The 22,399-nt window shown below is 40.9% G+C and overlaps 1 protein-coding gene across 8 annotated transcripts in view; it reads right to left on the bottom strand.

Moving 5' to 3' along the window:
- CSMD3 (CUB and Sushi multiple domains 3) overlaps positions 1 to 22,399 on the bottom strand; it is a 1,871,449-nt gene that overhangs the window by 200,269 nt on the left and 1,648,781 nt on the right. For 4 of the 8 annotated variants that reach the window (XM_073590213.1, XM_073590209.1, XM_073590208.1 and 1 more), the window contains 3 exons: positions 18,698 to 18,886; positions 18,424 to 18,570; positions 2,210 to 2,245 (listed from right to left, as the gene is read on the bottom strand). In XM_073590213.1, the coding sequence (XP_073446314.1) occupies positions 2,210 to 2,245; positions 18,424 to 18,570; positions 18,698 to 18,886 (372 nt within the window). The remainder of the gene's footprint in view (positions 1 to 2,209; positions 2,246 to 18,423; positions 18,571 to 18,697; positions 18,887 to 22,399) is intronic. The other 4 variants (XM_073590214.1, XM_073590210.1, XM_073590207.1 and 1 more) reach the window with 1 other exon arrangement.

Genomic DNA, 22,399 nt, shown 5'->3' on the forward strand with positions numbered 1-22,399 from the left:
TGATGTTTTATTATCTTTTGTCTTTTACACGGGATATGGGCTTCATTGGATTATATTCAAGTCAGACAGTTGAGGAATATGGTGTTTTATTATTTTTTGCCTTTAACAGGGGACACAGGCATCAATTTATTAGGCACAAAAGTAAGTATAACTTTTCATTTTTATTTTTACTTCAAACAAAGGTGTCCGTGTCTTTACTTCAATTAAAGGACTTTATTCTGGATGGGTTTTTCCTTACAATCTAACTACGGGTTTAGCAATGGGGGTGTTTTATAGATGTCTCTCCATTACTAACCCCTGGGCTTGATGTCAGCAGTCATAAAACAGCAGATATCAGCACCAAACCTATTACCCTATTTGCCACACTAGGACAAATGGGAAGAGCCAGAAAAAGCACCAGAATTGTTGCATTTAATATTTGCACCTTTTCGAGGGGGGCTGCGGTCTGCTATTTTTAGGCTGGGTGCCAATATCCATGGCCCCTTCCTAGTCTGAGAATACTAGCCCCCATTTATAAGCTTTAGTTTGGCTAGATGTAGAAAATGGGGGAACCCATTTTAAAATTAATCTAAAAAAATAGCATGGGACCCCTCTATTCTTGATAACCAGCCATGACAAAGCTTACAGCTGGAGGTTGCAGCCCACAGCTCTTGGTTTAGCCTGCATTAGTTAACAAAAATAGAAGAGACCAACATAATTTTTTAATTAATCAATTAATTTATTTATTTATTGCACAGGCGCCGGCTGATGAATACTCTCATCAGCCTTGCCTGCTCTAGCTGCTATCAGCAACAGCAGGTGTACACTAATGAGAGTCGACACCTGTGATCGGTGATAACCTATTTGCCGCCAGTCATAGCTGCTAGTTCACACACTGTCTTCAGACAGCATGGGAAATGCAGTTCTCTGACCGGCGGCAACTAACGTATTATTAATCAGAGCCGCTGATGTTTCCTGCTCTGTTGCACAAATAACAGCATGAGAAATGGGCAATATTCGGGGTGCCAAATAGAGTTGAGCAAATTTGTTCGGTTCATTCAGAATACCATCGGCATCGAATATTGTTTTTGCAATATTCATTGAACACAGCCGAACATCATTAGAGATAACGGGAGTAGAAATTACTGAATATGTTCAGAACTGATCATTAAACATACATTCGGCACGAATAGTGTTCGAATTTGGCACAAATATGTCAAAATCAGATTCGGGCACAAAATCCGAGCAAATTCACTCATCTCTAGTGCTGAACCTAAACACAACCTAACACAAACTCCCCGGAGAAGTCCGTGTTTGGGGGCGATGCACTGACGCTTTACTGTTCGGGTCAGCCATCACTATTGCCAGCATTTTGCTTCCATCCTCGTCGGGTGTAGGATCTTACTTTGATACATATACACTGTATATGAAAAATAATGTAACATTTTGGGTAAAAATTTACAAAATTACTCCTATCCCATGCACCATTAACCAAGCGAATAATCCTCACTTAAGTATCTGGATCCCTGCTGGCTGTCTTCCCAAACAATGCTAAGTGCTAGTGTAGAAATATAGTAAATGTTAATTACATATAATTGCTAACTTTATATCCTGCATGAAGTAAGTAATTTCTGTAACTACTGTACATATGTGCTACGTCTATACTGACTTCCTTCATTTGCATAGTTTCAAGTTCATTTAAGTCTGTGCCTGTTTATTTCCAATTGTTTGGCTATTTCCATCCATTATCCCTTGGCACATGATAATATCTCATCATAGTGACACTTAAAGCATGTGTCTTTTCCAGATGCCTATTAAGTTTGAAGTAATTTTGGATTACACGGGCAAAGCAAATGGCTAAGTATACAGAAAGAAACTAGATTATAATTATAGCTTCTTTTTATAGCGTTGGGTAGAACCCATGGGTGAATCTTAACTTGCATATTAATAGAAAAGTTAGCTGCCATATTTTCTCTCCATCCAAAGTACCATATGTGATGGCACTAATCCTGCGCCCACAGTGGCCTTGCATTCATTAAAAACAGAACAGAAGCATATGTTGGCTTGATATCAGCTATTAATAATATTTTGGAAAACATTTTTGGAGCCATTCCGATTGATAAAATACTACATGTACAGCTGCTTCATAGTTGTGCACACGTTAGATTTTCTCTGCCTATGGTTCTGTTCACACAGCGTATGTCAGAGGTACAGATGTGTCCTTCCTTACCTTTCCTCTTGGCTGAGACGAGTGTCACGAGACCAGCTTATAAAAAAAAACAAAAAAAAAAAACATGATTTCCTGATAATCTGTCTGGAGAATTTTATGCTACATGTGTCTATGTAAAGCCAGTTAGTGGATGGGAAGTGAATTGCAGCCTGTTGTGAGTTTTGCTAGCATGTTGCAACAATTTACTGAATTTGCAATGTGAGAAACTAATGTCCTTTTACAAAATTCACGGAAAAGTAAGACCGGACACATCTGTATAAAATGAGAATTATTCTCGTCATATATTGTGTATAGTGTGCTATATATAAACTTTGCCCATATGAGCTGCTTTATAATGTCCATAAATATGCTTTTTTACACATCACTCAACAGATACAAGAAGAGATGACCAAATCCTTTCAAAACAAATAGAAATTTCTTTCAAATATTATTATCTTCGGCAAATCAAACAAAATGGCAGTCACCGTTCTACTGTATTAAGGAAACAAGGGGTTAAAAAAAATTAAACTCATCCGACACCTATAGTTGAAACAAGACGTTTACATGCATATATGTCTTTTTATATAGTGTATGTTTTTCACAATATTTGAAATTAAATCAGAATAAACCTTTCCCGTTTTAGATCAATTAGGATTACCATAATTATTATTTGCCAAATGCCTGAATAATGAGATAGAGAATGTTTTAAGGCATTTTTATTACTTACTTACTGCAAAGTTAAAAATTTACATACACTAAGATTACTATGCCTTTAAATAATTCTGGACTGCCCACATGATGATGTCATGAATTTGGAAGCTTTTTATGCAACATCTGAATTATTTAGAGACACACCTGTAGAGGTATTTTAATGCACACCTGAAACACACTGCTTCTTTGTGTAGCATCATGGGACAGTCTAAAGAAATCAGGCAAGATATTAGGAAGAGAATTGTGGGCTTGCACAAGTCTGGCTCATCCTACAATTTCAAGATACCTGAAGGTACCTCTTTCATCTACACAAACAACTATACGCAATTACAAACAAGATGGGACTGCCCAGCCATCATACCGCTCAAGAAGGAGATGGGTTCTGCATCCCGGAGATAAACATGCTTTTGAACGACATGTGTATATCAACCCAAAGACAAAAGCAAAATTCCTTTGAAGATGATGGTGGAAGCTGGTAAGATTCACAGTGAGATGAGTACTGTATCACCATGGTTTGAAAGGCCACTCTGCCAGGAAGAAGCCAATATACCAAAAGAAACATAAAAAATCCAGATTAATGTTTGCAAATGCAAACAGGAACAAACACCTTAATTTTTGGAGACATATCCTGTGGTCTGACGAAGCTAAAATTGAACTTTTTGGACATAATGACCATAGTTTCCATTGGAGTGAAAAGGGAGAAGCTTGGAAGCCTAAGAACATCTTTTCAACTGTGAAATATGGGAGTGGCAGCATCATATTGTGGGGTTGTTTTGCTGCAGGAGGGACTGGTGCACATTACAAAACAGAGAAGAGAAGATTAAGTGTCAATACTGAAGCAACATCTTAAGACATCAGCCAGGATGTTAAATCTTGGGCGGAAAAGGGTCTTCCAAATGGACAATGACCTTAAGCATACTGCCAAAATGGCAACAAAGTGGCTTAAGGATAACAAAATCAATGTTTTGGAGTGGCCAACACAAAGACCTGATCTTGATTCTATTGAAAATGTATGGGCAAAGCTGAGAAGGCAGGTGTGAGCAAGGCGACCTACAAACCTGGATCAGTTACATCAGTGTTGTCAGGAGGAATGGGCCCAAGTTCCGACCAATTATTTTTAGAAGCTTGTGGAAGGATATCCCAAACATTTAATCTAAGTCATTCAGTTTAAGGGCAATAGTACCAAATACTTTGCAGTATTTGACTTTGACTTTGCAGTAAGTAATAAAATTGCCTTAAACATCCTCTCTCTCATTATTTTGGCATTTGGCAAACATTAATAATTATGGTAATCCTAACTGACCTAAAACAGGAAAGGTTTATTCTGTTTTTCTGTCAGATACTGAGAAAAATGTGCATATGTGTCTTTTTTATAGTGTATGTTAACTTCTGGTTTAAACTGTATCTAACTGTACAGTCCAGCACTGGTCCAATTGTCTTCTTCTGTCATGCCACCAGTGCAGTCTCACCCATATGACATTACAAAACTTATGATACCTTTTATGAGACCAGACATTGACTGGACAGAAGAGGATGACCTGACAAGAGCAGGGCTGCATGGGAGGGAAAGTGAGGGCAGGTGTGTATATCTCATGTTTATTTAGTTTTTTCTATGTTTCATAGAACAATCATAGAATCAGAATAATAATAAAAGAAAAGAATGATTCTGTTCATTATTCTCTGCAATCTAGAGAGATCACACAGCATAATAATTCAATTTCAGAAGTATTTTTTTTCTGCACAAGTAATCATTTGATTTACAATTCTACTTCAATGCAAAGTCCCTGGCAGGGTTTAGGAGTAGAGTAACTGGGTCATGAGTGGAAGAGGGGGTAGTATTGGGCTACCAGGGTCCGGTCCAAGGGGTGTCGCTCTTCTTGGTCCGGCGCCTCCCATCATTTTGCGATCGCAGTTCTCCTGCTTGCTTTGTGTGGATGACACGTCACTGCATCATCCACACAGTCTCCTTGGCACAATGTTCCAGCACAGGCATACTTCTCTGTCCTGTTGAGGGCAGAGAAAAGTACTACAGCATGCAGGTGCTGGAAAAGGTCAAAGAGCCCCGGCACCTGCGCACTGCAGTACTTTGCTCTGCCCCCAACAGGACAGAGAAGTATGCCTGCATAGGAGCGTGTTGCCGAGGAGACTGTGTGGATGATGTAGTGATGTATCATCCTCATGAAGCTAGCAGAAGGAAGGCATGGCAAGAAGATGGGAGGCGCAGGCCCAAGAAGAGTGACATCCCTCAGACTGGACCACCACGCAAGTGAGTATAATAAAAGTTATTTTTCTTCTCTTACATTTCGGGTTGGGGGCAGATATACAGCATTATAGAATGCTGTGTATGAGCCCTGAAAGGTGATGTCTGTATCTTATATCAGTCAAAATTGGTGACAGCTTCCCTTTAACTGAGTAGAAAGGCAAAATGTGCTATTGTAGGCACACAGTGTTATATAGTATGATGATTGCAATATACAGTGGCATGTAAAAGTTTGGGCAACTCTGGTCAAAATTGTTGCTATTGTGAACAATTAAGCAAGTTGAAGGTGAAATAATATCTAAAAAGCCTAATGTTAAAGACAACAAATTTCCTTTATATTTTAGGCAAACAAATAAATATATTTGATCTTTTACATTTTATAAACTGAAAAAAGGAAAATGGGCCAATGTAAACATTTGGTTTAGTATCTAGTAGCACCCCCTTTTTGAAAGTATCACAGCTTCTAAACACTTTTAGTAGACAGGGAGTCTTTCAATTCTTGTTTGAGGGATTTTCATCAATTCTTTCTGTGATATTTCTAGGTGTTTTCCATACACTGTTGTTTTGCGGTCTAGCCACAGATTTTCAATGATGTTCAGATCAGGGGACAGTGAGGGCCATTGTAAAGCCTTCAGCTTTCACCTTTTGAGGTTGCCTATTATGAATTTTGAAGTGTGTTTACAATCATTATCCGTTTGCAGAAGCCAGCCTCTTTTCAACTTCGCTTATTTTACACATGGTGTTATGTTTGCATCACAAACTTGTTGAAATTTCATTGAATCTACTCTTCCCTCTACCTGTGAACTGCAACAAAGCCCCAAAGCATGATTGATCCACCACCATGCTTATCCCCTTCACCCCATTTTCTGTTCTTGCGTTTCTGTTTTTTGTTCTCCTTCTTCCTAGAGCCATAATTTTTCATTTTACCATCAATATAGCCATGTGAGGGCTTGTTTTTTGTGGGTCAAATTATACTTTTGAATGTCACCATTTATTTTACCGTATAATGTACTGGAAAATGGGAAAAAAATTCCACTTGCGAAGAAATTGCAAAAAAAGTGTAATTGTTTTACGAGGGTTTTTTACCATGTTCATCAAATACTAAAACTGACCTGCCATTATGGTTTTCCATGTAAGTGCAAGTTTGTAGATATCAAACATGTATAAGTTTATTTAAATGCTCAAAAAAATCCAATGTTTGTTTAAAAAAAGCATCATTTTCCTGAGACCCCAAGCGTCTCCATTTTTCTGAATCTGAGCTGGGTGATGGCTCATTTTTTGGTGTTTTGAACTTTTTTTCTTGTTACGTCATTTACCAATTGGATTAATTCTTTTTATACAGCTCTGGCAAAAATTAAGAGACCACCACATCAAAACCCTGTCATGGGCAGCCCATTCTCCAGACCTTAACCTCATTGAAAACCTCTGGAATGTAATCAAGAGGAAGATGGATAGCTACAAGCCATCAAACAAAGAAGAACTGCTAAAATTTTTGCGCCAGAAGCAGTGTGAAAGACTGGTGGCAAACATGCCAAGACGCATGAAAGCTGTTTTTAAAAACCATGGTTATTCCACAAAATATTGATTTCTGAACTCTTCCTGAGTTAAAACATTAGTATTGTTGTTTCTAAATGATAATGAACTGGTTTTCTTTGCAGTATTTGAAGTCTGCAAGCACTGTTTTTTTTTAAATTTTGGCCATTTCTCCTTTTCAGAAAAGAAAACAAAATTTATTGCTTGGAGATTCGGAGACATGTCAGAAGTTTGTAGACTAAAAGAGCAATTTACATTTTTCTCAAAAATATATCTATAAAGAGAAAAATCAGACAAACTGAACATTTGGAAGTGGTCTCTTATTTTTTTTCCAGAGCTATATATTGATAGATCGGGCAATTTTGAATGCAATGATACAAATATGTGTATTTTTAATTTTTATCTAATTGTTTAATTTTGATAGATATGACTGGGGAGTGATTTAAACTTTTATTTTTTAAATTTCTTTACTAAATATTTTCGAAAACATTTTTTTCTTTTTACTGCCTTCAATAGTCTCCATGGAAGACCAGAAGATGTGATCTTCCAATTGCCTGTGCTACACAGAGCACGGCTTCAGCACTCCTCAATGTAGGGGTGGTGCACATAGCTTACTGGAGTATGACAACCATAGGGGTCCTCTGGAGACCACGGGTTGTCATGCCAACCCATCGGCGACCCACTGTCATGTGATGTGGGTGCTGATGGGCGGGATTTATGTTGCGCTTCCAGCGCAAGCATGTTAAATGCTACTGTAAGAGATTGCATATATAGGAAGGAGAGAAGTCCGGCTTTCAGGATCGCGCTGTTCCAGTCCAAAGTTCACAAGGAGTTAATCCAAGGACCAAGCAGTGATTATAACTTTCTTTTTATTCCATAAACTCTATGCGTTTCGTGTACACACTGTACACTTCCTCAGGAGCAAAGTTACCTGAGGAAGTGTACAGTGTGTACACGAAACAGCGCGATCCTGAAAGCCGGACTTCTCTCCTTCCTATATATGCAATTCTAGTGACCGGCTGATTGCTGCAGTTCATCGGATCCTACCCATTTGTGCTTATGGTTGTTGTGTTCCACACAACTGAACCAGGTGAGTAGATCCATATCTGTGAAACGTTTATATCATTGGATAAGACCCTATTGTGCGCTTCTGTCTCCCCCTTTTTTTACTGTAAGAGATTGACAGCAGTATTTATCATGTTAACAGCCATGGGTGAATTGCGATTCCACCAGCCGCTGTTAGGGGCACATGTCAGATGATGAAATCATCTGACATGTGCTGGAAAAGATGTGGGCTCAGCACCAGAGCCCACATCAAAGTGGGAGACTCGACATGCGCCAAACATGTACGGCGCATGTCGTGAAGGGGTTAATGGTTGTTCAGATGTTCTTTTCCTGAAATTTTTTGCCCTTTTTTCTCAACCCATACCTTTGATCATTGTGGGCAAAGAGTTCTCTTTTAACCTCATCAGTCCACAGATCTTGTTTCCATAATGCATCAGACTTGTTTAGATGTTCACTTGTATACTTATGAAGATGAATTTTATGGGGAGGATGCATGAGCAGTGAATAGTGAGAGCAATCTTACGAGTAGCTCTCACTGAAATTTTCCTTGGTTTTCCAGACCTTATCTTGACCTCCACTGTTCCTTTTTGCTGTTAATACTTAATTACATTTTGAACTGGAGAAAGGGCAACTTGAAAATGCTTTGCCATCTTCTATTAAGCATTCTCCTACTTTGTGGGCCTCCATCATTTTCATCTTCCTAGTGCTAGGCAGCTGCTTAGAAGACACCAAGGCAGTTGTTTTTTGGCACATAGTTAGGGTATGTGCTCACGATGCGGATTCTGCTGCGGATCAGCAGCGATTTTGGCCCTGCGGATCCGTAGCAGTTTCTGCGGCGTTGTATAGTTCCTTTATATTCAATGGAAAATAAAAAACACAGTGCACATGCTGCAGATTTTTCCACACTGATTTGCTGCAGTTTTCAATCCGCAGCACGTCAATTCTTTGTGCAGAATCAGCAGCGGTTTCTGTTATGATTGGGTCACCGAGGAGGAAAGCAAGACCAAGCTAAGCCACAGAAAACCAGAGAGGTTGGTAACTAAGCAGATTGCAGACCCCTGATCCTATCCACACAACCAACAGTAGCCGTGGAGTGTACCTACGATGATTCTAGACGCCTCGACACAGCCGGAGAACTAAATAAGCCTAAAGCAAGAAAGGGGAAATCTAAACAGCCCCAGCGCAGACCCCAAAGGAATAGATAGCCCCCAAACATATATTGTCAGTGAGACAAGATGAAAACACAAACGCAGGTAGGAAAATGGGCTGAGCAAACGATGGGGCCCAAACTAACTAGACAGGACAGGAAAGGAAAGACACTGTCTGCAATCACGCAAAAAACCCTGCAAAAAATGCCCAACACGTCTGATAGAAAAAATACTGAAGTCACTAGACTTCGCCCACTGTATCAGCACTCTGGTATATTCTGAAAACAGAGCAAAGAGAGGCCAATCTAATAAGGGATAAAAACAAACTGGCACAAACAATAACATAAGGATGGAAATTCAGCACAGCCCCAGCCGGGGCTGGCTGACCACACAAAGCTGAAATAGACAAAACCAATTCAAATGTGAACAATAGCAAAAGAACACTTAGCTTGAGCATGCAGGGACTGAGATGGAAACTAAGATCTCAGGTGGCAGGAAAAAATCACCAGCAGGGATAGAGGGAGTCGGCTGTCTTAAATCCAGTCAGAAACTCCCAATGTCCAATCGTCCTCCTCATTATCAGGTGGCAGGCCTCTGTTAATTAGATCAGCTCCATTACCTCCTGTAACCACCAGAGGGAGCCCGGAAAGAGAACTCGTGACCCCTCTGTCAATACAACGATCTCCACTACCTTCACTAGCAACCAGAGATAGGCCAGAAAGTGAATTCACAACAGTACCCCCCCTTGAGAAGGGGTCACCGAACCCTCATCCACGCCACTAGGGCCGATCAGGATGGGCCCGGTGAAAAGCATGAACCAATCTATCGGCATGAATGTCAGAAGCAGAGCCCCAAGAATTATCCTCCTGGCCATAACCCTTCCATTTGACCAAGTACTGGAGTCTCCGTCTAGCCAAACAAGAATCCAATATTTTCTCTACCTCATATTTCACATTGCCTTTAACCAATACAGGGTCAGGAGGTGCCGCCATAGGAACTACTGGCTCCACAAACCTCTTCTACAGAGATTTATGAAACACGTTATGGATCTTAAACGTAACTGGAAGAGCCAATCGAAAAGAAACAGGATTGAGAATCTCCAAAATTTTATAAGGTCCAAAGAATATTGGCTCGAATTTTGGAGACGCAACCTTCATGGGAATATTCTTTGACGATGACCAAACCATATCACCCACTTTACACCGGGGACCAATGGTCCTATGCCGGTTGGAAAACCATTGGGCTTTTTCCTGAGAGAGGGACAACTTATCCACCACTTGGTCCCAAATCTGCTGCATTCTCTCTACCACAGTGTCCACACTTGGGCAGGTCGAAGATTCCACTTGCCCTGAAGAAAATCGAGGATGAAACCCAAAGTTACAGAAAAAGGGTGACATAAAAGTGGCAAAACTAGCTCTTTTGTTTAGCGCAAATTCTGCCAAGGGCAAAAATGAGACCAAGTCATCCTGATCAGCAGATATAAAACATCTCAATTAGGACTCCAAAGTCTGGTTTGTTCTTTCAGTCTGCCCATTGGTCTGAGGATGAAACGCAGAGGAGAAAGATAACTGAATTCCCAGATTGGAACAAAAAGTTCTCCAAAATCTGGAAACAAACTGGACTCCTCTGTCCGACACGATGTTCTCAGAAATCCCATGCAACCAAACCACCTGTTGTAAAGACAAGGGCACCAACTCTGAAGAAGATGGCGACTTTGGGAGTGGTACAAGATGGATCATCTTAGAAAATCTATCACAAATCACCCAGAAAACAGTCATTCTCTGAGAGACAGGAAGATCAAAAATAAAATCCATTGAGATATGGGTCCATGGCCTCTTGGGCACCGGCAGGGGCATCAACAACCTACTAGAATGAGAACAGGGTTTAGACCAAGAACAAATCCCACAGGACTGCACAAAATTCCTGACATCACAAGATAAGGCAGGCCACCAAAAAGACCGACTCACCAAATCTCTGGTACCAAAAATACCTGGATGACCAGCTAACATGGAGCAATGAATTTCAGACATTACTCTCTTCCTCCACTGGTCAGGAACATACAATTTTCCCATAAGGCAATGCTCAGGTTTGTCCTCCTGTAATTCCTCCAGGGCATGTCTCAAATCGGGTGAGATGGCGGAAAGAACTACCCCCTCACCTAGAATGGCAGTAGGCTCGGTCACAATAAGAGAATCTGCAAAGAAACTCCTCGAAAGGGCTTCCGCCTTAATATTCCTAGTGCCCGGAAGAAAAGAGATCACAAAATTAAAACACGTGAAAAACAAGGCCCACCTAGCCTGTCTAGGATTCAAGCGTTTGGCTGATTCAAGATAAATCAAATTCTTGTGGTCGGTGAGGACCACAACTTGATGTCTAGCTCCCTCCAACCAATGTCTCCACTCTTCAAATGCACACTTCATGGCCAATAATTCCCGATTCCCCACGTCATAATTACGTTCAGATGGGGACAATTTTCGAGAAAAGAAGGCACAGGGATTCATTTTAGAAGTCACCGGATCTTTATGGGACAAAACAGCTCCTGCACCAATCTCAGAAGCATCAACCTCCACCTGAAATGGAAGTGAGACATCAGGTTGCCGCAGAGCTGGAGCAGAAGTGAATCTCCGCTTAAGCTCCTGAAATGCCGAGACTGCCTCTGGAGACCAATTCACCACATCAGTGCCCTTTTTGGTCAGATCAGTCAGTGGTTTGACAATACCAGAAAAATTATCTATAAATTTACGATAGAAATTAGCAAAAGCCAAAAAATTCATGTGAGCCTTCAAAGAAGTGGGCTGAACCCAATCATAAATGGCCTGTACCTTGGCCAGGTCCATTTCAATAGCCGACGGAGACAAGATAAATCCCAAAAATTAAATCCTCTGTACACCAAAGAGGTATTTCGATCCCTTAACAAACAGGGAATTCTCCCTCAAAATCCGGAACACAGTCCGAACATGTTCCACATGAGAATCTCAATCACTGGAAAAGATCAGAATATCATCCAAATAGATGATCAAAAACTTATCCACAAAGTCCCGGAAAATATCATTTATGAAGGATTGGAAGACAGAAGGGGCATTACTGAGCCCAAAAGGCATCACCAGGTACTCAAAATGTCCCTCCGAAGTATTAAACGCTGTCTTCCATTCATCCCCATGCTTGATGCGAATAAGATTATACGCCCCCCTGAGGTCAAGCTTGGTAAACCAGCAGGCACTTTTAACTCTGGAAAATAAATCAGAAATCAGGGGTAACGGGTACTGATATTTAACAGTGATTTTGTTAAGGGAACGATAGTCAATACAAGGCCTTAATGAACCATCTTTCTTGGTCACAAAAAAAAACAGCAACTAAGGGTGAAGAGGATGGTCTAATATGACCCTTCTCCAACAACTCCTTGATATAAGATCGCATAGCATCATGTTCGGGTACAGATAAGTTGAAAAGCCGACCCTTGGGAAATTTAGACCCGGGCATCATCTCAATTGCACAGTCATAACTTCTATGAGGGGGCAAAGATGCAGACTTACTCTCACTGAATACATCAGAAAAATCAGCCAAATAATCAGGAATATCATAAGACTGGGGAGAGGTGGAGAAAACAGGAGTGTCACTAAGAACACACTGACAACCCCAACTCACCACAGACACAGATTTCCAATCGAAAACAGGATTATGAGTTTGCAACCAGGGAAAACCCAGAACAATAGTATCATACAAATTGTGCAGCACCAAAAATTTACAATTTTCTTGGTGGTCCGGGGCGACCCGCATTATCACCTGGGTCCAAAACTGGGGTTTATTCTCCGCCAAAGGAGTAGCATCAATACCCCTCAAAGGGATAGGAGTCCGCAGGGGTATCATGGGAAAACCACAACATTTATCAAAGTCCAAATCCATCAGATTCAAAGCTGCTCCTGAATCCACAAAAGCCTTAGCAGAAAATGTAGATAAGGAGCAGATCAGAGTAATTGCCAAAAGGAACTTAGGTTGTACACTGCCCACAGCAAATGTGTGCGCAAAACGTTTCTCTCGTTTAGGGCAGACAGAAATAGTATGAGAGGCGTCTCCACAGAAAAAACACAGCTTATTACGCCTTCTAAACTCCTGACGTTGCGCCCTAGACAAAATCCTGTCACATTGCATGGGTTCAGACGTTTGTTCAAAAGGCAGCAACGCCTCTCGTGTAGTTTTACGTTCACGTAGACGCCAATCAACTTGAAAGGCTATTGACATAGACTCATCAAGACCAGAGGGAACAGGAAATCCCACCATAACATCTTTTACGGTTTCTGATAAACCCTTCCGAAAGAGAGCTGCTAAGGCACCGTCATTCCACATAGTAAAGACCGCCCACTCTCAGAATTTTTGACAGTATAACTCTGCAGAATCCTGACCCTGGTTCAATGCCAATAGGGTTTTCTCAGCTTGATCAACAGCATTAGGTTCATCATACAACAACCCCAAGGCTTGAAAAAATGCATCCACATTAGTCAGAATAGGATTTCCAGGTGTCAGAGAAAAAGCCGAATCCTGGGGATCACCACACAGCAAGGAGATGACAATTTTAACCTTCTGCACAGAGCTCCCTGATGAGTTAGGCTTCAAGGCAAGAATTAGTCTACAATTATTCTTAAAATTCAAAAATTTAGACCGATCCCCAGAAAACACATCAGGAGTAGGGATTTTTAGTTAAACAGCCTGTGATTGAGCGAGATAGGTGGAAATTCCCCGCACTTCAGCAGCGATCAGACAATTGCTTAATCTCCATTAAAGAAAAAATCCTCCTATGGCCCGAGAGAAAAAGAGGAAAAAAATTCTGACACTTTTTTTTTTACAATTCTCTCCTGCTTTTGAGTACCGTAGAATCTGCGGTTTAGGCTGGTGATTCTGTTATGATTGAGTCACTGAGGATGAAAGCAAGACCAAGCTAAGCCACAGAAAACCAGAGAGGTTGGTAACTAAGCGGATTGCAGACCCCTGATTCTATCCACACTACTAGCAGTAGCTGTGGAGCGTACCTACGATGATTCTAGATGCCTCGACACAGCCGGAGAACTAAATAAGCCTAAAGCAAGAAAGGGGAAATCTAAACAGCCCCAGAGCAGACCCCAAAGGAATAGATAGCCCCTAAACATATATTTTCTGTGAGACAAGATGAAAACACAAACGCAGGTAGGAAAATAGGCTGAGCAAACGATGGGGCCCAAACTAACTAGACAGGACAGGAAAGGAAAGATACTGTCTGCAATCACACAAAAAACCCTGCAAAAAATGCCCAACATGTCTGATAGAAAAAATACTGAAGTCACTAGACTTCGCCCACTGTATCAGCACTCTGGTATATTCTGAAAACAGAGCAAAGAGAGGCCAATCTAATAAGGGACAAAAACAAACTGGCACAAACAATAACATAAGGATGGAAATTCAGCACAGCCCCAGCCGGGGCTGGCTGACCACACAAAACTGAATTAGACAAAACCAAATCAAATGTGAACAACAGCAAAAGAACACTTAGCTTGAGCATGCAGGGACTGAGCTGGAAAATAAGACCTCAGGAGGCAGGAAAAAATCACCAGCAGGGCTAGAGGGAGTTGGCTGTCTTAAATCCAGTCAGAAACTCCCAATGTCCTATCGTCCTCTTCATTATCAGGTTTCAGGCCTCTGTTAATTAGATCAGCTCCATTACCTCCTGTAACCACCAGAGGGAGCCCAGAATGAGTACTCGCGACCCCTCTGTCAATACAACCATCTCCACTACCTTCACCAGCAACCAGAGGTAGGCTAGAAAGTGAATTCATAACAGGTTTCACACCTTCTCCATTGTACAGGTGTCAAACCGGAGGAGAAAACCACAGGCTAATCCGCAGATATGCCACAGGTCTTTTGACCTGCGGATTTACCTGCGGATTTAGGCAAATCCGTGCGGAAAAATCCGCAGCACTATCTGCAACGTGTGCACTCACCCTTAGAGTAGGCTGAGTTTTTATAAAGCTGGCAAATTTCCATCACCTGGCCTTTCCTAAAGATGATAGTGAACAAGCCATAACCCAAACAGGCTAATTAAGGCCTCAAACCTTGGTTAAAGTTATCTGAGCTCACAAATCTCCAAAACTGCCAAAACTTTTGCACCAAGCCATTTTCCTTTTTGTAATTTTTAAAATGTAAAAATATATTTTTATTGCCTGAAATACAAAGGAAATGTGTCATCTCTAATTTTAGGGCTTTAAGAAATAATTTAATCTTCAACTTGCTTAACTGTTCCCAATAACATTAATTTTCACCAGGGGTGACCTAACTTTTACTTGCCACTGTATTAAAAGTATAAAAACTTTGATGGGAGTGCTTCTTTAACCCCTTAACCCCTTGAGGTATTTTCGTTTTTGCATTTTCATGTGAGGGCTTGTTTTTTGCAGGATGAGTTGTACTTTTGAACAACATCCTTGGTTTTACCATGTCGTGTACTAGAAAATAGGAAAAAAAATCCAAGTGCGATGAAATTGCAAAAAAGTGGAATCCTACACTTGTTTTTTGTTTGGCTTTTTTACTAGGTTCACTGAATACTAAAATTGACCTGCCATTATTATTCTCCAGGTCATTTTGAGTTCATAGACACAAACATGCCAAGGTTCTTTTTTATCTAAGTGGTGAAACAAAAATCCAAACTTTGTTAAAAAAAAATTGCACCATTTTCGGATACCCGTAGCATCTCTATTTTTCAAGATCTTGTGTTTGGTGAGGGATTATTCTTTGCATGCAGAGCTGATGTTTTTAATTATACCATTTTGGTGCAGACACTATCTTTTGATCGCCCATTATTGCATTTTAATGCAATGTCGTGGTGACCAAAAAATGTAATTTCTAGTGTTTAGACTTTTTTTTATTGCTACGTCGTTAAGCGATCATGTTAATCTTTTTCTTTTATTGATAGATCGGGTGATTCTGAATGTGGCAATACCTAATATGTGTATGTTTGATTTTTTTTTATTGTTTTATTTTGAATAGGGCGAAAGGGGGTTGATTTGAAATTTTAGATTTTTAAAAACATTTTCTTTCTTTTGGCATGGTTAACTAATTAGTCTCTATGGAGAAGCTGCCATAGCCCGATCGGCTCTGCTACATATGATGACATCGCCTATATGTAGCTGAATTACTCACTTGCTATGAGCGCTGACTACTGGGCAGCGGACACAGCAAGCTGGTAGTGACAACCATAGAGGTCTCCAGGAGACCTCCAGTTTTCATGGATTTTCGGAAGCACATGTTGAATGCCGCTGTCAGCATTTGACAGCAGCATTTAACCTGTTAATAGCTGTGGGTGGATCGCGATTACACCTGCGGCTGTTTCGGGCACTTGTCAGCTGTTCAAAACAGCTGACATGCTGAGAAAGGGAGTGAGTTTGACATCTGTGTACTATTACGCCCAATGTCAGAAAGAGGTTAAAGTTTTAAGCCTTCGTCACACACAGCGATCTTGAGATCGCTGTGTGTGACACTTACCAGCAACCGGCCCCCCTGCCGGGTATCGCTGATCATCCTGGAATGGCCAGGACATTTTTTTGATCGCTGGTCTCCCACTGGCCAGCATGCATCGCTGCGTGTGGCAGGTGGGAGACCAGCATTCAGCGATCAGCGCGCTGGTAACTAAGGTACACATTGGGTATCTAAGCGGCGCGCAGTGCTTAGAACCCCGATGTGTACCTTAGTTACCAGCGCACTGGTGCAGGGAGCTGGTAACCAAGGTACATATCGGGTTTCTAAGCACTGCGCGCCGCTTAGAAACCCGATGTGTACCTTGGTTACCAGCTCCCTGCACCAGCACGCTGGTAACTAAGGTACACAGTGGGTAACTAAGCAACGTGCGTCGCTTGTTACCCGCGTGTCGCTGGTGCTGAACGCTGGTGAAGCTGCCTGTTTGGGGATCACTGGTGTGTCGCTATGTGTGACGGGGCCCTTAGGCTAGAGTAACACAAGCACTGATTCTCTTATGCAAGGTAAATGTATCAATTATGCTAATGATACTTGGCTCAAACTCTGGGCTCAACTCAAAGTGTCAGCTTACTATGATCTGATTCTCTCACACAAGAGACGTTGGACTGCACTCTGATGACATACGAGTGTGTCCAATGTGATCTGATTTGGGAAGCCACTCGCAGCATGCAGCATCATAAATCTCATGCCAAAATGGCATGAGAAAAAATGCAGATCTGCACTGCCCCATAGTATAACACTGGTCCGAGTGTTAGCCGATTGTGTATTTCATAGCACTCGTCCAAATTATACGCTTCTGCTAAGTTATATGGAAAATCTGTGGATGAAGGACTAAGAATTGTCATTAAATAATTGGTTGTAATGGATAAAATATATATATTTTGAGTCTATTCATCATAAATGATGACTTAATCTTTAGAAGTCTTCATGAAAATCTTGAATAAAAATTCACATTTACTAAAAAAATTAAAATAAAATAATAGTATTCACCTTTTTATCCTCTTCTCCAGTCAAGGCAGATTTGCCATCGGTACTCCACTATTCTTTGCTCATAAGCTTGAAAGTGGAATGTGATCACTGAGACCAAAAAATCGCTGCAATGTTCACATGCCTATGCAGAATGTCATTGCCGGCAGCGTAGAAACAAAGACAAGATGGAATCCAACACTTCATCTGCACTCAGTCATCAGGTCATTGTAGGGGTGATCGCTATTTATATATTAATTTTGGTACGCATGATACTTTATTTACTATGTATTGCCATATTACCTTTAGACAATGACCTGGTCTATGCCAATGTTACCTTGATTGTGTCAGTCCTCTCTTTTTAATGGAGTATTCCCACATGAGACATGCATGCCATATACACAGGATATGCCACCAGTGTCTCATAGATCTTATGGTGCAGAAGTGTCTGGAGTGGTGACTGCTGACCATCACATCTAGATAGAATATGAATGGAGAGTTGTCTGACATGTGCAGATAGTTGGTAGCTAGCCACCTCTTCATAGTTGGTGACCACCCAGACTCTACAGCAGTGTTTCCCAAACTCCGATCCTCGCGGACCCCAACAGGTCATGTTTTCAGGATTTCCTTAGTATTTCACAGGTGATGGAAGTATCATCAAGGTGTCAGGAATTCTCTCACATGTGTAACACTATGAAAATCCTGAAAACATGACCTGTTGGGGTCCGCGAGGACTGGAGTTTGGGAATCACTGCTCTACAGACTCGGTCTCAGGGATGGGATCGAAATCTATTAGTTTTGTGGCGTATCTTGTTGATATGATATGAAAACACCTTTAATAAGAAAGGTCAAACAAATTGATCTTGCGATGATTTTAAGATTTGGTCTTTTGTGATATAATAAAAAAAAAATCAATAAAATGTCTATTAAATCAATAGAATATCTATAAAAGTTGATATTTTAAAGATTATATCAATTCAAACTCATAAATATGTGAATAAAAACAAGCAAAGAACATATTCAAGGCACAGTTAATAAAAATGATAGACATATCCTACCTATGTATCGGATCTTGAATCCTTTCTTGTTGGTCCCGTGATCTGCTGACCAGCGTAAAAAAACTTCGTGACCACTACTGGTTACATTAAAACTAGAGGAATAATCCCCACTTAAGGAAATAAGTAGCGGATAGTGACTGTTCGGTCCTGTTCCAAATGAAATTTGCAGATTAGCACGCGTGAAACATTCAGAAAAAAGACAAGTGCATTGTACAAAATGCCATCAAAAGAACAAAAGAGTCAAATTATGTTCAATGACATAAAGTTTCATTACCGTCAAAGGCTTCAAGCACGTCAAACTCCTTTTCAGTATGAAAGAATTCGAAGATTAAGGTTATATTGTATCCCTTTTCCACACTAATGCTCCACGCACACATCTGAAGGTTTGGGTAGCTGTCAGGATATCCAGGACTTAGTATGATACCTGTCGAGTCCAGGCGCATTTCATTGGCCGGGCAAAGCACTGCAAAAGACAGTGAATATTCAGTTTTCATAAAAGGAAGGTTTATCTCCAGCTGCAGCTGCTTCATATACTTCTATTAGAGAAATGATTAATAACAAATCCAAGAAGGATTTCCACCTGCAGGCGGCTTCAATTTATAGGATTATAAATAACCTCCTGAAACTTTTTCTCTATAAATTGTCTTTTTTTTTACGACTTTCTCGTTTGCTCCGCAGCCATGTGTATGCATAATCGACCATAGAAATCTGTTCTGCCTTAATATGATGCGATTCTAAGTGTTGTTTTTATCATCGATATGCTGACACATAAGTATTAATTACTTTACTCTGGTGAGGTCATAAATTTGCTTTTGCTAATCTATGCAGCCACCGAAAGTTTGAAAAATTGCAAGTGGTTCACCAACGAGAGGTCGTGGACAACATCTAATGCACACATTTATTATGCAATTTACTTCTTATTCAAAAGTCTCTATGTTCTCAAGAATGTACAGATGTTTAATTGTATAGTTTGTTGATCATTGCTTAGGTTATTGGCCACCTCTGCAGTCTCAGAGTAGCCAGGTTCCTATGCAAAGAGCTAGCGCTGACATAAATGCACTTCTCTGAAGCTAGCCGTATCGCTGGATCTGATTAGCCTCAATGTCTTTGAGCTTCTTGGCAATGAGAAAAAACTTTGTCCAGCTCCACGATGTAGTGAAAAATATTCTTTATTCACTCAATAGAAATGAGGTTTAAAAGTCAGCATGAGGTACAAGGCATGCGATCGATCTACACGTTTCGAGTGGCTAAGCACTCTTAATCATGATACGGTATCATGATTAAGAGTGCTTAGCCACTCGAAACACATAGATCGATCGCATGCCTTGTAACTCATGCTGGCTTTTAAACCTCATTTCTATTGAGTGAATAAAGAATATTTTTCACTACATCGTGGAGCTGGACAAAGTTTTTTCTCATTGCCTTGGATTGTGCGCTTTGACACAGCGGTCTCGTGCTCCGATGTTGGAATGCTATGTCTGGTGAGCTGGATTTGTATCCTGACTTTGAGGTTCTTCCATGCAGCAGAAGTAAGTCTACAGTTTAGACTAGCTGTGTGATGATCCACTAGTCCTTTCTCTTAAGGTACTGTCACACTAAGCGATATCGCTAGCAATATCGCTATAACTTGTGATGTTATAGCGATATTGCTAGCGATATCGCTGTGTCTGATACTTACCTGCGATCCGCTCCCCCGCTGGTTATCGCTGATCGCGCGAGAACGTCCAGGACTGTTTCTCATCATCAGCTTCCTGCGGCGCTTCCTGTGGAGAGACGAGTGATGAGCGTGGACGCAGGCGGGAGGATGTCAGGATCGCCTAGTGTGACAGGTAAGTAGCGACCCCGTCCCCAGCGATGTCGCTGGTGAGATCTGCCTGTGTGGCAGCTCACTAGCGACCACTTAGCGATGTACCAGCGATCCTGACCGCGTCATATTGCTGGTTGGGATCGCTAGTACATCGCTAAGTGTGACAGTACCTTTAGGCTACGTACAGACAACCGTATATTCTATCATCCGAGAGAATCCGGGAGATTATGCTAATCACACTCTGATCAAACTCTGCTCAAAGTTTGATCAGAGCTTGATCACAGTGTGATCCAATTTTCTTGGATGATGAAAAAATGGAGAAATAAATTCTCCATCTCCTCCGTTCTGTCAGTCCGTAGAAATCAGAGTGCACTAAGACGTCATCCGAGTGTTGTCTGATTTTTTCAACAGACCCACTGACTTGAACGGCCATATTCATTCTGATTTCAAAATGCAAATCAAGCATGCAAAGTCTGTCCAAGGAAAAATTGGGCATGTTCACGGCTCTATAGAATAAAATTGGTCCAAGTGTGTTCCATTGCTTTATCGGAAGTCTGAAAATGGACCAAATCTAGACTCAAATGTACACTTGATCGCAGCTGTTGTGTATTTCATTTTTTATTTTTTAAGTCAATCCAAAAATGATAAATTTTTTTAATCTTATGACAAAATGGAATAACTTTAGCATAACTTAATCCAACGATATTTTCAAACTCCAGCTTCATCTGAATCTCTGACTGCCTGGAAGGGGAATAACTGCTTTGAGGTACCATCAGAGATCGGGGTATGAAAACAGCTAAGCATACCCTTATAACTTATATAGAAAACAATGGGAGTTACAGAAGCAGCTTAGCTAAGAAATCTACTCTCTTTCTGCAGCTTGGGAGTTACATCCACAGCATAACTTGTTTTGCTACGATGCTTCCATAACTCCCATTGATTTCTACAGAAGTTATACAAAGAGCATTGATCAAATGCACTCCTGTGTTTTTGTATTACAGTCCTGGTGGCCATGAACCAAGAAACAGTTATGCCCATCTTGGTAATGAAAGGCAAAGACGGGAATAAACCATTATTAAATCTGTGTTGTATAAAAAATATCCAATCCTATCCATGTAGTAGACCAACAACTCACTTTTTTTCATAGGCCAGACATGAAGCTAAAATATGGATTTTTCCCAGTGGATGCATTTTAAAAGAATTGTCTCTGATAAAACATCCATTTTAAAAAACTGTAAGAATCCCAAATTTTCATAAACTAACAAATTTCTTTAAAAAAAAAAAAAAAAAATCACTGAGCAGCACTTTCGATATTGCTATCATGACTGTAATAATTTTTGTCGTCCCTTACCGGCCCACAGAACTAGAGAAGAAAAGGGGTGAACTCCTCAAGACTGAATGTTCAGACCGGTGGTATGGTCATGCCACTTGTGTTAAGCTAGGTTCACATTGCGTTAACACAGCCCGTTCAACGCATAGCGTTGAGGGGCTGAGTTAACGCTTTAGCATAACGCGATATGCGTTATGCTTTACCCCTACCGCTGATTCTTCATCAGTGCTAGTGGTGACGGAGCCTCAGACGCTCCAGCCTGCGTCCGAGGCTCTGTCAGTGAATGACGGCACGTCGCGAACGCATGCAGCTTTACGTCATGCGTCGCGATGCGCCACTTAATTGGGGTCTATGGCAGTGTTAATGGACTATGATACACCGTGTTATACCATGGTGTAACACAGTCCGTTTAATGGACTGCCATAACGCAGTGTGACCCCAGCCTAAACTGTGCGATGTGCCATGTTGGTGAAAGAGGCAGCTGTGCTGCTGGAATGTAGGAGTAGATGTGGGACACTGAAGCTGAACATCCAGCTTGAGATCCAGCCATTTTTAAATGGCAGTGAAGTTAGGCAATGAGCTGTACACTATAGAACTAATAATCTCTCTCTTCTTAAAGGGTTTGTCCAATACTTCCTGTAAAATAATAGCTTTATACTCATCTCCGGTATCATTCCAGTGGTGTCGGCATTTGCTCTCTCGACTTTGTTGTGTCACACAATCCCTGAAGATAATCAACTTCACTCTCCCCGACTTTGGACATATGATATATATCCAAGAGGAAGTGAGATCTGCTACTCTCTCACTTCCTCCAGATGTATGTGATAAGTCCAAAGGTA

This window comes from Dendrobates tinctorius, unplaced genomic scaffold, assembly GCF_039654945.1.
Source record: "Dendrobates tinctorius isolate UK_male_01 unplaced genomic scaffold, ASM3965494v1 ptg000116l, whole genome shotgun sequence".
Lineage (NCBI taxonomy): Eukaryota > Metazoa > Chordata > Amphibia > Anura > Dendrobatidae > Dendrobates > Dendrobates tinctorius.